The 14,716-nt window shown below is 39.8% G+C and overlaps 2 protein-coding genes across 5 annotated transcripts in view; one reads left to right on the top strand and one right to left on the bottom strand.

Annotated features, from left to right (window-relative positions):
- LOC117993988 (uncharacterized) overlaps positions 1-4,535 on the top strand; it is a 27,586-nt gene extending 23,051 nt beyond the window's left edge. For both annotated transcript variants that reach the window (XM_069507082.1, XM_069507083.1), the window contains 3 exons: positions 561-707; positions 1,203-2,426; positions 3,221-4,535. In XM_069507082.1, coding sequence (XP_069363183.1) covers positions 561-707; positions 1,203-2,426; positions 3,221-3,330 — 1,481 coding nt within the window. In that variant the 3' untranslated portion in view covers positions 3,331-4,535. The remainder of the gene's footprint in view (positions 1-560; positions 708-1,202; positions 2,427-3,220) is intronic.
- Positions 4,401-13,052, bottom strand: LOC117993989 (uncharacterized). 3 transcript variants are annotated; one of them, XM_069507208.1, is made up of 7 exons: positions 12,846-13,052; positions 11,757-12,089; positions 10,864-10,953; positions 8,267-8,747; positions 6,423-6,591; positions 5,317-5,467; positions 4,401-4,639 (listed from the first exon to the last, which is right to left on the bottom strand). In XM_069507208.1, the coding sequence occupies exons 1-7, from the start codon at positions 12,879-12,881 to the stop codon at positions 4,550-4,552; spliced, it is 1,350 nt and encodes a 449-aa protein (XP_069363309.1). In that variant the 5' UTR covers positions 12,882-13,052; the 3' UTR covers positions 4,401-4,549. The 3 variants fall into 3 exon arrangements, with proteins under 3 accessions (XP_069363309.1, XP_069363308.1, XP_034837758.1); XM_069507207.1 differs by having other exon boundaries at positions 6,423-6,576; positions 11,607-12,089; XM_034981867.2 differs by having other exon boundaries at positions 11,607-12,089.
- Between the last annotated feature and the right edge of the window lie 1,664 nt (positions 13,053-14,716).

A 14,716-nucleotide genomic window follows, 5' to 3' on the forward strand; every position in this document is an offset into this window, starting at 1 on the left:
AGCAATGCCCCAAAATGTTCGTGGTAAACTGCGAGAACTATGAAGCCTACGATAAACTGGTGGCAATGGAAACTTAAAAAATTTTTTTTTTTAAAAGAATATTAGCCATGTTAAATGACTAATATTCCCCATTCCTCTCCAACTAAGCGTCAAGCTTGTGCTAGGAGTAGGTACGACAATAGTGTAACGGGCGGGGTTTAACAATAACGATGAATACCTTTTTCTTACACAGTCGGGGGGCAATACATACCAATCCCCCCCCCCCCCTTCACCCTTTTTACCACCGAACCTCAAGACGTCGGGCGAGTTTCCATCCTTATGTCGTCGACATCTCATCTACACGCACGAAACGTTTTGCGTCATCATTCCTCATACGCATGGCTAAGGTTTGGAATACTCTTCCACGATATGTGTTTCCTACCAATTGCAACCCGGGTGTCTTTAAAACAAGAGTGAATAGGCATCTTCTAGGTAAACGCGTCCCATCTTAGGCCGCATCATCAGGTGTGATCGTGGTCAACCGTTTGCCTATAATGAATTTAAAAAATAATAATTTCTAGGCGACGCTACAATGCAGGTCAAAACTATGCACGTCGCCGGCCCCAAGAAAAGCTTCAAGGAGAGACGACGAGAGCAGTACAACCAGCAGCTACACGTGCAGGGCACTACGGATCTGCTCCTGTTCGACAAGGACGACGACTGTACAGGTATGAGGGTCGCGACCCCTTCTATCCAACGTTAATGCTCATTCACTAGTGACTTGAAGGGACCTAGCACTTTCCACATACAACTTGACTAAGAGCACGATTTTGACTCTTGGTTTTTTAATCATTTTTATTACTCACTTGCGACTGCCCTCCGCTTCGCTCGGTACAAATATAAATTCTCTTTATGCCCTATCCCGTGGGAATGTCGAAAAATCCGGCTTGATAGAGGGCAGAATTTCAACTCTCTAGGTTCAAGGATTTGAGCTGGGCGTTGATGAGCAGTGCTATTCTTTTGATCCATACTCTAAATATATAAAAGGAAAAAGGTGACTGACCGGGGAAGGACATAGACTACTTTTTATCCCGGAAAATCAAAGAGTTCCCGCAGCACCTTTAAAAACCTAAACTCACGCGGACGAATTCGCGGGCATCAGCTAGTAATATATATTTTTTTTACTAAAAAAAATCTTATTAAATTTTTCTTACACTCTAAAGACGAAGACCAAAACGGTATGGACAGCCAAGAACAAGAAGGAATAGAAGAGGACATGCAAAATGAAGGACAAGAAGGCATAGAATATGAAGAACTAGAGGATGTAGAAAATGAAGAGCAAGAGGGCATAAACATTGAAGAACAAGATGATATAGAAAATGAAGAACACGAGGCCATAAACGAAGAACAAGAGGGCATAGAAAATGAAGAACACAAGGGCATAAAAATTGAACAAGAGGACATAGGAAATGAAGAACAAGAAAGCATAGAAAATGAAGAACACAAGGGCATAGAAAATGAACACGAGGGCATAAAAAATGAACAAGAGGACATAGGAAATGAAGAACAAGAAAGCATAGAAAATGAACAACACGAGGGCATAGAAAATGAAGAACACGAGGGCATAAAAAATGAACAAGAGGACATAGGAAATAAAAAACAAGAAGGCATAGAAAATGAAGAACACGAGGGCATAGAAAATGAAGAACATGAGGGTATAAAAAATGAACAAGAGGACATAGGAGAAGAAGAACAAAAGGGCATCGAAAATGAAGAGCAAGAGGGTGTAAATAACAAAGAAGAAGAGGATATACCCAATGCAGATGCTACAGAAAACGATGACGTAGTGTTTGTGGAACAGGAAAAAGAGATGATAACTATATCAGATGATGAGGTCACACTACCAACAAATACCGAAGATGATCAAGGAACAGAGTGGACTGAAGGTGATAAAGGAGCCGAGTTGATTGAAGGTGATCAAAGAACAGAGTGGACTGAAGGCGATAAAGGAGCTGAGTTGACTGAAGGTGATCAAGCAACAGAGTGGACTAAAGGTGATCAAGGAGCAGAGTTGACTGAAGGTCATCAAGCAACAGAGTTAACTGAAGGTGATCAAGCAACAGAGTGGACTAAAGGTGATCAAGGACTAGAGTTGACTGAAGGTCATCAAGCAACAGAGTTGACTGAAGGTGATCAAGCAACAGAGTGGACTAAAGGTGATCAAGGAGCAGAGTTGACTGAAGGTCATCAAGCAACAGAGTTGACTGATCAAGGAACAGAGTGGCCAGAAAGTGATCAAGGAACAGAGTGGACTGAAGGAGATCAAGGAACAGAGTGGACTGAAGGTGATCAAGGAACAGAGTGGACTGAAGGTGATCAAGGAACAGAGTGGACTGAAGGTGGCGATACAGGCAGTGGCAATCAAAATGATTGTAAGGATAATACAGGTACAATTTTTTTAATTATCATTATAATTACCAACCTATCGCTGGCTAAATACCTGAGCGCGGGTCTCCCCTCGGAATGAAAAGGGTTCAGGCAAGGGTTTAGGCATTCTCTACCAGGCTGGCCAAGTGCAGATGGGCGCCTTTGCAACCATTTTTAAGAACATTATGGAGAACTTGGGCAATGCAGGTTTCTTTACGATATTTTTCTTCACAATTGAAGCTAGTGATATGTATCTAATTGGATAGTTTATTCGTGTCAAATACTCATTGGTCATTAGGCAGTGGTCCGACCGCCGACGATGAACGAGAAACGAGTAGAACTAGAAACTATAAACGAGTTGGCGATCAGCGTTAAGCGAGTGTTTAGTTTCGATAGTTTTGTCGCCGAGCTATAAGCGAGTGTGCAAGTGCGACGAGCGATTACTCGTGCCATTTGCCCGCGGTCAAGCGTGCAAATGGCGTGTGCACAAATTTGCACGTGTTCAAGCGAGCGAGCATCACTGTACGAATATCGCTGAGAGAGTTTATTTTTGAAAGCTCGTTGCTCAGCGACAACACTAGTAAAGCGAGTCGTCGCCGGCAGTGTGACAGTCAGAGAGCAACTTTTGATATATGCATCTCTTTCGTTTACACGGAATGTACATTTATTGTGCGTTTCTTGAGAGAAAGTCGCCGATAGCTAGTCGTTTTCTCGCCGGCGGTCGGACCACTGCCTTACAATGATGTCAAGCAAACTCTTAGTAGTTTTTTTTATATCTTTTAAACCTACTTTACAAAGTTTCTTATTTCTTTAGAGTCTCTGGATAACGGCACGGAAGTTTCAGAAATGGAATGTCTCTTGAACGAAGACAATGTGAACGCAGAAGCCAACGACATAGAGGACGACGATTTAGAGGATTTCTAAGAATAAACGGAAAATATGTAGTAATTTAACACTTTTTTAGGGTTCCGTACCTCAAAAGGAAAAACGGAACCCTTATAGGATCACTTTGGTGTCTGTCTGTCAAGAAACCTACAGGGTACTTCCCGTTGACCTAGAATCCTGAAATTTGGCAGGTAGGTGGGTCTTGTAGCTGGCTTTAGGGGAAAAATCTGAAAACCGTGAATTTAGGGTTAGATCACACACAAAAAAATTAAATTGTGGTCATGAACTAATAATTAGTATTTTCAATTTTCGAACTAAGATAACTATGCATTGTGAATTCTAAAACAGATTTTGATTTATTTTTTATGTATCATAGTTTTTGAATTATCGTGCAAAATGTCGAAAAAATACGACTGTAGTACGGAACCCTCATTGCGCGAGCCTGACTCGCACTTGGCCGGTTTTCTTATAATTTACACATTGGGACTGATTCTGATGGCAACCTAAGATATTAGAATCTTTTTCTTACAAATGTAATAAGAAAAATACAAACTTAATTTAATTTAAAACTGTCCAACCTCGTGACTTTAGGTGCCAGTCTTGGGCACACTATTTAATTTTGTAGAGCAGCACTAAAGTATAGTTCATATTTTTTAAGCAAGAGAAAAAGATAAAAATATTTTCATTTTAGTGTAGAGAAGGACCTCAGAATCGACGCCATTGTAGATGAGTTCGGCGCCGTCCTATTGTCATCGCTCGTGCGATGATGCGTGCGTCCGACGAAAATGATCGCGCGTCCCGTGCGTTCAAACAAACTGTATTATACTGAATGACCTATTGAAGATCGCGCGATCATGCGATGCGTTCATATTGTATTTCATCGCACGATGAAATCGCATCGCGTGATCGCGCGAGCGATGACAATAGGACGGCGCCTTCCACGTTTCAGTTATACATTGCGCGCGCTCTGCGGAATTAATTCCGCACCGGATTTTAATAGATTTAAATCCAAATTTACCGCAACTCGCCGCAGCGTGGTGCGCGCTAGCTCTAACTCTTAAAATAAATTAAAATCTCTTTATTTTAAATGTATTTGAAATAAAAAATCATTTACCATACAACTTTTAATTGTCCTCAAATTCAAAACTACATGTTGTACACAATGTTTTTATTTGATTATACCTAATTATAGTGATACATAAATGTACTGTTTTAGTCTTAAAATAAATAAATGAAAACCTACTGCTCTTCGTTTTCCTCAGTAGTCTGTCCAGGGTCCCGCGTCTTCAGTAGTCTGTCCCTCTTCCGCGTCTGCGGTAGTCTTTCCCTCTCCCGCGTATTCGGTTAACTGGAAATTGACAAAAGTAATGTTTAGGCTAGTGGGCTAAAAACAGTAGTGGGCAAAAAATGCGTTTTTTAGAAACATATTTAGTGTAAACATCCTAATCGCTATACATAAAAATGAATCGCTAAATGTGTTGCTGATCGCAAATCTCGAGAACAGCTGAACCGATTTCGCTAATTCTTTTTTATAATATTCCTTGAAATACGGGGATGGTTCTTACGGAGAGAAAAATTTAAAAAAATTCCTGAAAAAGAATCGACTGTTAGACGGTACGAAGTTCGCCGGGGCAGCTAGTAATATAAATGTGAAAGTGTGGATGTTTGGATGTTTGTTACTCGCAACGCAAAAACTACTGGACAGATTTGGCTGAAAGTTGGAATGGAGATACATTATACCCTGGATTAACACATAGGCTACTTTTTATCGCGGAAAATCGAAGAATTCCCACAGGATTTTAAAAAACCTAAATCCACGCGACGCGAAGTCGGTGGGGCATCAAATCAATCAATTGCAAATCACACAATAATAAACCCTAAGCTCAAAGGAATAAAGCAAACAAAGCAATGGTGCCAACATGACGTCAGGGGAAAAGTTATAGTGAACGGACTGTACATATGTACGATAAGCATATAAGAGATGAATCTCATAAACTAGCGGCGAGAAATTGATCAAAATCCTACCTCTGACGCTTTAAACTTGTCAGCGTCGTCTACATACAATACTGATTCCTCGACCTCCTCGAATTCCGTTTCCGTTGTCGCGGCAACCTCGCTGTCTCCTTGTGGTACATTCCCATCACCGGTTGCGGCGTTGGGCTCTCCGGTGTCACAACTGGAAGAGGCAAAGTTGTGGTAAGGTGCATACGTTTTGAGAACGCACACGCTGCGCTCGCTCAATATTGGCTACAATGCATTGTTGCAATAAGAATCGCACAAATTCAGCCAGTCAGAACAATTGAGATTATTTATAATAATGATTGATGCAGCTGCGCGATTGCGGGAGAGTGACAGCTACAATATCACGATCGCAATCATCACTGATTGGTTAACGCTCGCTCACTATTGGCTACAGTGCATTGTTGCAACAAGAATCGCACAAATTCAGCCAATCAGAACAATTGAGATTGTAATAATGATTGATGCAGGTTTTAGACAATCGGCCTACAGGTTTTAGACAATCGCCCTACTGTGGCCCTACCGCGGTTGTTTGACAGCTACAATGTCACGATCGCAATCATCTCTGATTGGTTAATGCTCGCTCACTATTGGCCACAATGCATTGTTGCAACAAGAATCGCACATATTCAGCCAATCAGAACAATTGAGATTGTTTGTGTTTAAGTCGTATCGGTATAAGTAAGGTACAGTAAAAGTGTGCGTCTGCGAGCGCTTGCGAGCGACTGATTGGTCCGACATGCACGCACACTTACGCAATGCCCATGTATACGACGTAACCACAAGTAAAGTTCACTCGCCTTCGAGAATTGGATATTTGACTACATCAAAAATAAATTATTTCTCAGTGATTATTAAATAGAGGGTCTTCCAAAATACGTAAAATCCACGTCCTTTGTTGGTTTTAAGTGTAATAACCCTTTTAAATTATCGATTAAACTAAAAAAAGTACGTCAAATGATTGTGACGTCACACACCGGTACTTCATAGAATCTCGCATGTTGTGACTAAGCGCGTGTTTTGACGTTTGATAAAAAGTCACTAATTTGACTAGTTGTCAAATACAGTATTGCAAGAACTATAATTAAAACGATAAAAGAAAGTAATGCCACCTTTTCTCTGCATTGTCCTGCAAGTTGCCAGTATCGTTGCCGTCATCCTCAACCCAATCCTCGACTTCATTCACGTCAATGTAATCGTCCGGGTCTATGAGCTGGCTCGCGTCCTCGGAAGCGTGATTTTCATTTTCCTCGGATCTGGTCAAATCTATCTCTTCGTTATCTGGTAATTTTAGCGTTTAAACTATCGTGAGTGATATCCATTATATATAATATCTGTCACTCACGTAATTAGTCGACGTTAGCCCGACTAGTTTCGAACCCATCCGGGGTCCTTTTTCAAGGGAGTCAGTTCGCGCACGCGTCGCGGTTGTGAATGCGAGCTGCGCGTGCCGCTGCCCGTATGTGTTCGAAACTAGTCGGGCTAACGTCGACTAATTACGTGAGTAAAGCCAGTGATAGATATTATATATCTGGTAGTTATTGTACAAAATACATTTTATTACAGTAGGTACAGTACGCGGCAGAAAGTAATGTACATCGGCATTTAGAATGACATTTCGGCTTTGTAGAGCGTTGTCTCTGTCACTCATACCTATATGACGTTTTGTCGGTCTCAACGACGTCTCTGTCGTTCTCAATATTATAAATATTTAATACTATCAGAATTTCGGTCATTCAGCTTCAATCAGGTGTAAAAGGATTTTGGAGTTCTTATCAAGTGCTAATTATAAGTCTTTTGAGTGTGTCTGCAACTCTTAGGGCCTTTGTGCACTCATCCGTGATTAGACGGATCCGTGAAAAAAAATAGGAATCGAATGTACGTATTTGTATGACGGCCACTTCGAAGAATCACGGATACGAACCGAATACGGATGAGTGCACAAAGGCCCTTACTTGATTGAAAAGTAAAGTAAGTACTTAAATGTATTATTTAATCAAAAAAGGCTTCATCAGTAGCGGCTTTAAAAGACACCATGAACACTTGTCTGTAGAGTTAAGTCTCCATTTTATACCGGTCCAAGGTTACACCACCTCCGAAACCAACAAGACCAACTTTTACCATTGCCTTGTGTGAAGGCTCAAAAGGGCTAGAACTCAGAGCCGTAAGACCAGTTGAAAAAAATGCCTTGTGTGACCAAGCATTCGTTTCATAAACTGTACACTACTTTCGTTTTATAATCTTCTATTTTAATTTTAAGTAGATTGAGATTTATCAATTCGACGGTGTCCATTTCTTATAGCAAACATAAGCTAAAAACTCTCACCAAGACTTCATAAATTATGACTTCATCAATCAAAGTTGCTATGAGCAATCTTTGGAAAGTCGAATTTGCAAAGAACGTTGTCATTTACCGCAAAACTTTCTGCTAATTTAAAGATTAAAAATCAATTTGCAATAGATTCAGTAAATCTTTAAAAGCTTCGCGTTGACAGCTTTTTTTCCATTCTGATTCTGATGAAGTTCTTGACCGCGATCTCACCTGATGGTAAGTGATGATGCAGTCTAAATGCAAGAAGCTGAAATTGCCCAAAAATTTTCGGCCCAAGTCAGATCATTTTTCAGGACATTCCAAAAAACGAACTCATCGATAGTCTATCATCTTATGAATTCTGGAGAACTCAAAATGGAAAATGTATTTGTTCCCGATTTAAAGGCCACATGTCGCGGATCGGCAAAAGTGCAGAAGTCACGTCACTTTTTCTCTGACATTGGTCTTTTCGACGGTGCTCCGCTTTTACCAATGGTACGGCCGGTGGTATTCGGTAATCTGCGATAGCTGTATCGATGAGTATGATTTTAAACTTGACAGGAACGTTTTGCGGTAAAGACTTCAAATGGCATTGTAGGGATAACATACCCTGGACTATTTCGACACCTAAGGTCTTTACTATACCTGCGGGAGGATTTTCAGCCTCTGTCGATTGACCTTCTGTAACATTTGCCACGGGTTCCGCCTTTTTAGGTCTTTCGGGCCAGCAGCTCGTCTTGACCGTATTCCAGATCTCTTCCACAAAACCCGGATCGGTAACTTGCGGATATCTGACTCTGTACAAGCTCACTATACCCTTAGTAGGCATATACGACTTGCCCTCCAGTATAATGGTCAGACGCTTCTTCACCGAGGTTCGGAGAAGGTTCCAGAATATATGGCCATTCTCATTGTTAATTTCACTGTGAGCACGGATGAGCCCTTTCATTTGGCCAGTGATCTCTTTGCAAGGCCCTATGAAGCCTGGCAACTTCGACGGTTTCTGGAGCGTACCAGCCTGAGAGGACTCGGCCGACGTCAAGAAATCAGAAATCTCACTGGCGTTGTTGCGTTTACAGGCTTCCTCGAATTTTGCCAAATTTCCGAAATTGTTGGATCCCAAATTCTGTGAAATAAAATTATTAGAAACGTTTTTTATTACAAGATTGGCTTGCGCTTGACCACAATCGTGACTAATAAAAAGCAATGATGATGTCTAGGTTGGAGCGCGCTTGTCTAGAAGACGCTTAGCCACTCTTGCCTTGAAGGTATTTATATTATACGTGGCAGGGCTACACTGAAGCCGGAAGGGCATCTTACACCTTAGCGGTCCGTATCAGAAACGTTGAGCAGAAACGTTTCGTGCGAGTAGATTGGACAAACCGTGCGCTGCTGGGAAAGTTTAACGTGGTTTAAGTGATAGAGGTAATCGCCCTCCGCGCATTCGCCGTTCTTTCTTCTGGCTTTAGATTTGAGGGAAGGTTCACAGTGAAATTTTTTGTTACTGCATTAGGTTTTCAGTACGTATTTTATCCTAGCCATGCAATGTTGATAGTATAGATCCGTGGCGTCACCCGGTTCAGGGCGCGGCTGAAAATCAGCGCTGTATGCTCTTGTGTATCAAGGCATACAACATTATGCTGAGCCAGAAACTTTTTTGGGTTGCGCCACACATGACACAGTTTATTACGGTGCTTCTTCTGCTTGAGGCATTTTAGCTTCAATGCTCAAGTGGAGGAAGCGTCGGGATAACCAACTCTTAGGTGTATAACATGTGATGTGTGGCACAATTTACAAAAAATGTTTGTCTTTCTTTCAATGTGCGTATTATCATTTACTCAGCAGTTTTTAACAAAAATATTTTTCGTGGACATTCCAAATGAGATATTTAGACCAGGTAAAGCACAGTGTCTTTAGTCTGTGTTTTCTAGATATCGATTATAATAATTTATAACATATTAAGCACGGTATTCACCTAGCCGTGTAGCATGTAACGTATCTGATACTTTGTGTTCGCAATGATACCGCCACTCGGCGGGTCACTGCGAACTTACTGCGCCCCACGAGCGGCTCGCAGCGGGCTCGTGCCTACGTATTCACTTGATACAGAACGTTACATGCTACACGGTTAGGTGAGTACCCTGCTTTATGCGTAAATTCTAGTTGATTCGCCCTTGAAGCGCCAGTATGAAAACATGTAGTCAGGCTAAACTAAAATTAAGTTCCAATTACGCTCACATGTCGCTCGCTGCTGCTATCAGTGCCAAAATGGCGAAGTTGCTTCAAAAACAGGTTGGCGAACAGTCGTATATCATAACTCCATACAAATCTAACCGATTTATGCTAAGATTTTAAATAAGCACCTACAATCTACATATTCATTTTAATATGTATAGTTTTAGATGAGAGTGGGTACAGGAAGTGATTAGAGCCAATATAGAAAATCATCATCATCATGATCAACCCATCGCCGGCCCACTACTGAGCCCAGAAGCCCTCTCCCCTTAGAATGAAAAGTTTTGCACAATGTTCACACCTTTGAGAACATTATGGAAAACTTTCAGGCATACCAGTTTCTTCACGATGCTTTCCTTCACCATTAAAGCAAATGACATTTAATTGCTTGAAATGCATATAACTATGAAAAGTTAGAGGTGGACCGGGATTGAACTCTCCCATATACAGGGTGTAACCAGAACACTGGCAAAAACGAAGACAGGTGATACAGGATACTACTGATGATTACTGATATGATACCTCAAAAAAACGCGAAAAAAAATCCTATAATTTTGTTCAAGTTTGACTGAAGAAGACTGACGCTAGAGGACAACGGACGTTGCGTATGTAGGCCTCTTGGAGTCAAAGCGGCGTCGTAGGCGGGTCGTTGACCCGATTTTTGCACGCTATACATTGCAGGTTTGAAAAATACTAAAACTAAAAAATGAGGCAAATGGTTATTGGTATTGGATTGTGTTTAGGTAGTATAACAATAGCGCTAAGTTTTTGCTAGCGTTCAGGTTGCATCCTGTAGAAGGCCAACATCGTAACTACTAGTCATCTTATCATTGCTGTAATTTTAGGCATAATAAATTGCCAAACAGACCCCGAGAGGAATCGAACCCGGAAACTCTCTATTATAAAACCACAGCAGTGACCACAGATTTATTGATTTTATTAAATAATCATTTTGATTGGCAATGTGTAATTTTTTAACATTCTCTTTTTTACTTAAATATATATACCTGAAGGTACTCCAGCTTTCTCTTCTCCAGCAGCAACTTAGTTTCTTCCTCCATCAGGATCCTCTGCTTCCTGATCAGCTCTATCTTGAGCTAAAAAAAATGTAATGGTGGGATGGTGATAAAGGTGTGGTAAAATTTCGTTTGTGTGATTATTACTTTACTTTAAAGTGTAAAGTTCCTTCCTATGTCACAATATAACTCTTTTTTTCCCCAACCTCACTCCATGAAAGCCCTTGGCAAGCAGTTTAATAGGCTTCTGGAGCGAGCTTGGATGGCTGGAGTGGCTTCGGGGGAAAGGGCAATGCATGCACAACAGACGGAAACGTTTAACTTCAGGAACCAGCCCAGAGAGAGAGAAGGAATCTGTTTCAATAAGAATAATTGATGAAGGTCATCCAATGTCATCTACAATCAAGAAAAAATTTTGACATTCAAAAATTTGGTCTCTACAATGACGCAGATTCTATTGTCTAGGCTCGCGACTCGCAGCTAAAGTCAAGAGGTTTGACAGTTCTAATTTAAATTTAAAACTGTCAAACTGTGTCTGTCCTTTTCATATTACATTAATGAGAAGAGGATGCGAATACACTAAAATTTAGTTGTGCTCAGAATCAATACGAATATTTACGATATTCCAAAGGTGTGGATTAATTAAGGTTCTTCTTTTTCTCTGGGGCTATACAGGTCCTTGATATCCCTGAATCACTGCAAAAAATTAATAAAGGTTAATATTATTGCTTTACCTCAATGGCCTCCAACTCGTCGTAGTGATGTGGACTGCGAGACCTTGATCTTGACCTGGAACGGGGCGGCGAACGTAACCTAACTGGACACTTGGAGTAACGACGACTCTTCCTCGGAGGTTCATAGTCCATTCTTTCTACTCCCCTTACCTCTTCTCTATCCATTCTCTTTCCTCCCCTTTCCTCCTGCCTATCATCACCTTTCCAGCTGGTTTTATTTTCCTGGATATTGACACCAGGCACATAATTGATTTTTTCTTCATCCAAATTCTCCAACCAACATTCCAAGGTGTAGCACTGTTTTGCAAAAGTATAACCAAAGCCGTTCATAATCTTCTTCGCTTTGAGCGCATCCTTGTAGTTTGTGCTGATAGATATCTGTTTATAGGTTTCTGATAAATGCTTTATGTAGTTAACATGTATCTCTTTTTTGCATCTAAATACCACTTTTTTCAAAAAATTCATGAACTTTGGTATTTTGACCTGTAAAAACAACAATAAAACATTGGTTATACATGTCTCACACCCGGATTTACTCACGTGTTTAGTCGAGTCTCTACCGCGATGTGTGGAGTCCCTGTGAAAAAGGACCCCAAATGGGTTCGAAACTAGTTGGACTAACGTTGACTAAACACATGAGTAAAACCAGGTGTGAGACATAGGTATAATGGAAATCACTCACAATCAGTGGAGGATTAGCCACGGGGCCCCGCATGATTTGACGCATCAACATTTTCTGACCGTAAAAAAGTATGTACTAACTTAGATCTATGCGTGAAAATAATACATATTTTTTCAAATCAGTGTACATCTTTCATAACATTAAAACTTGTTAAAAATTAGTTGAGAAAAACGTCTTAATCGTCTCATTTTAATGAATATTATTGAATACTTAGAGAAATCAATATGAAAAGTATTATTTATAAATTTGTCCAAACTAAATCCAGAAAAGTTTGTTTGTAAGTTTTGTATTCTTTAAGGGCCCCTTGATAATATTTGCTACAGGCCCCGCGCTGGCTTAATCCGGCTTACATACTGTAAGTAAGAACTTATTCCTCAAATTTGTGTTCGTACAATACACAGTCATATGCCTGGAGTTCAGATTGTACTGCTGCTTTTACATGCAATATACAAAGAGAATATAATCACTACGTTTACAATATACAGTGTCCGGACATGAAGAGAATATTTCAACAAAAAATCAAAAGGTACATTCACTGTCCAAGACTTTATACTTACGTCTCTGGGAAGTCCTGCAACAACTACATTGACCATGATGCGATGATGCGGATTTCAACCCAAAATTCACACAATCACAACAATAACCTGACCTTAAGGCTGAAACCTTTTAGTGGCTGAAACCACTGAAACCACCGACCAGAAATAAAAGATAAAAGACTGAAACCAAATAATTGAAAAAAAAACATCGGCAGTCGACACTTGACACCGATAATCACTTTTATTTGTTGGTATCAGGGTCATCAATCTTAGAACAAATAGCATGGTACTTCAATTCATTTAGTACCAAAAGTCAATAGCAGACCGCGCTACTGTGACTGGACAAATTCGATATATTATTCTGTGGTCAAGGCATCCCATGTTTAATTTTTCTACCAAATTGGTAGTTTAGTTTACATTAACATATTTGTATTTTAAAGAAAAAAATATTCTCTAACAATTAATTTCTATTTACCAATATTTTATTTGGTTCTACCTTTGGTATGTATCATTGATTTAATAAATATTCTTCAAAATAAAATTGTCAGACAATTTTTTGCTATTGATATGGTAGAAATTGGGCAAACAACCTGGTCTGTGCTGGCGGTCGTAATGTTTTCTGATTTTGCTATTTTCAATACCTTTTGTAACTATTTAAAGCCAGTTTTTAGTGATTTCACGCTACGTTTAGCAAACCAGTGAACCTAACCCACGCTAAGTAAGCTGTCAGAGATTCTAGTGTTTTGAGACCAAAGAAATTTTAAGTTTTCCGTACCCATGTTTGAAACAGAGACTTCCAGTGTTTTGAGACAGGACTCCAGTGTTTTGAGACAGAACTCCAGTGTTTATTTACGAGACAGGACTCCAGTATAGTTGTAGTTAGGTACTAGTTAAGTTTAGTGAACATTTCTTACAAGAGGGGCTGTATTCCAGGCTGTTCAGGTTCACTGCAGGTTTGTAAATTCCATTGTAATACCGGTCATATCTACTTTAATCCTTGAATGCAATTTTTATTAAATTCCTTGAACTTGATGACAATATGGTTCACGCATAGGTTTTTCTTTAAGTATTGGGCGTTCCGATCCAGTGATAGATTCTCTTGACGATTCGAAAGCACCTATTTACAAGTTTATTTGCATAAAGAAGTAGGTATTTCTTTAGTTTTTCTAGACCAAATTCCTATCATGATCAACACATCGCTGGCTCACTACAGAGCACGGGTCACTTCTTAGAGTGAGAAGGGGTTTAGGCATAGTCTACCACACTGGCCACGTGCGGATTGGTAGACTTCACACCCTTTGATAACATTATGGAGAACTTTCAGGCATGCAGGTTTCCTCACGATGTTTTCCTTCACCGTTAATGCAAGTGATATTTAATTAGTTAAAACACACAACTCCGAAAAGTTAGAGGTGCATGCCCTAGATTGAACCCCCGACCTCAGATTAGATGTGATTAGATTAATTGAGTCAGATTTAGTGAACATGTTATGAACTTGTGACCATACTAAGATACTCATATTTTTACTTTTCAGGTTTAGAAAATGTCCTGCATGAATTTCCAAATCGTGCAAAAGATTTGGATCGTTTTATGACCTGGATTCATAATATTGATATCTTGAAACTAAACTACTCGGCACCAGACCCCAGTCCTCAGGCAACTTTATAAACTGTTTTAGGATAAGGAAGAGTGATTAGGATTAATTTTGGTAAAAATAAAGATTAGAATCCAAAAATTTCTATTATTTAAAAATATGTGTTCAGATTAATTATTATAGATTTTTTTTAAATTTACATGATATGTTAAATTGTAAGGGAGTCAAATATTAATAAATAATTAATCTGAACACAATCCTACCTTCCATAGCAGTCCTATATGTATGTATTATATGT

The sequence above is a fragment of the Maniola hyperantus genome, chromosome 25 (genome assembly GCF_902806685.2).
Source record: "Maniola hyperantus chromosome 25, iAphHyp1.2, whole genome shotgun sequence".
Classification (NCBI taxonomy): domain Eukaryota; kingdom Metazoa; phylum Arthropoda; class Insecta; order Lepidoptera; family Nymphalidae; genus Maniola; species Maniola hyperantus.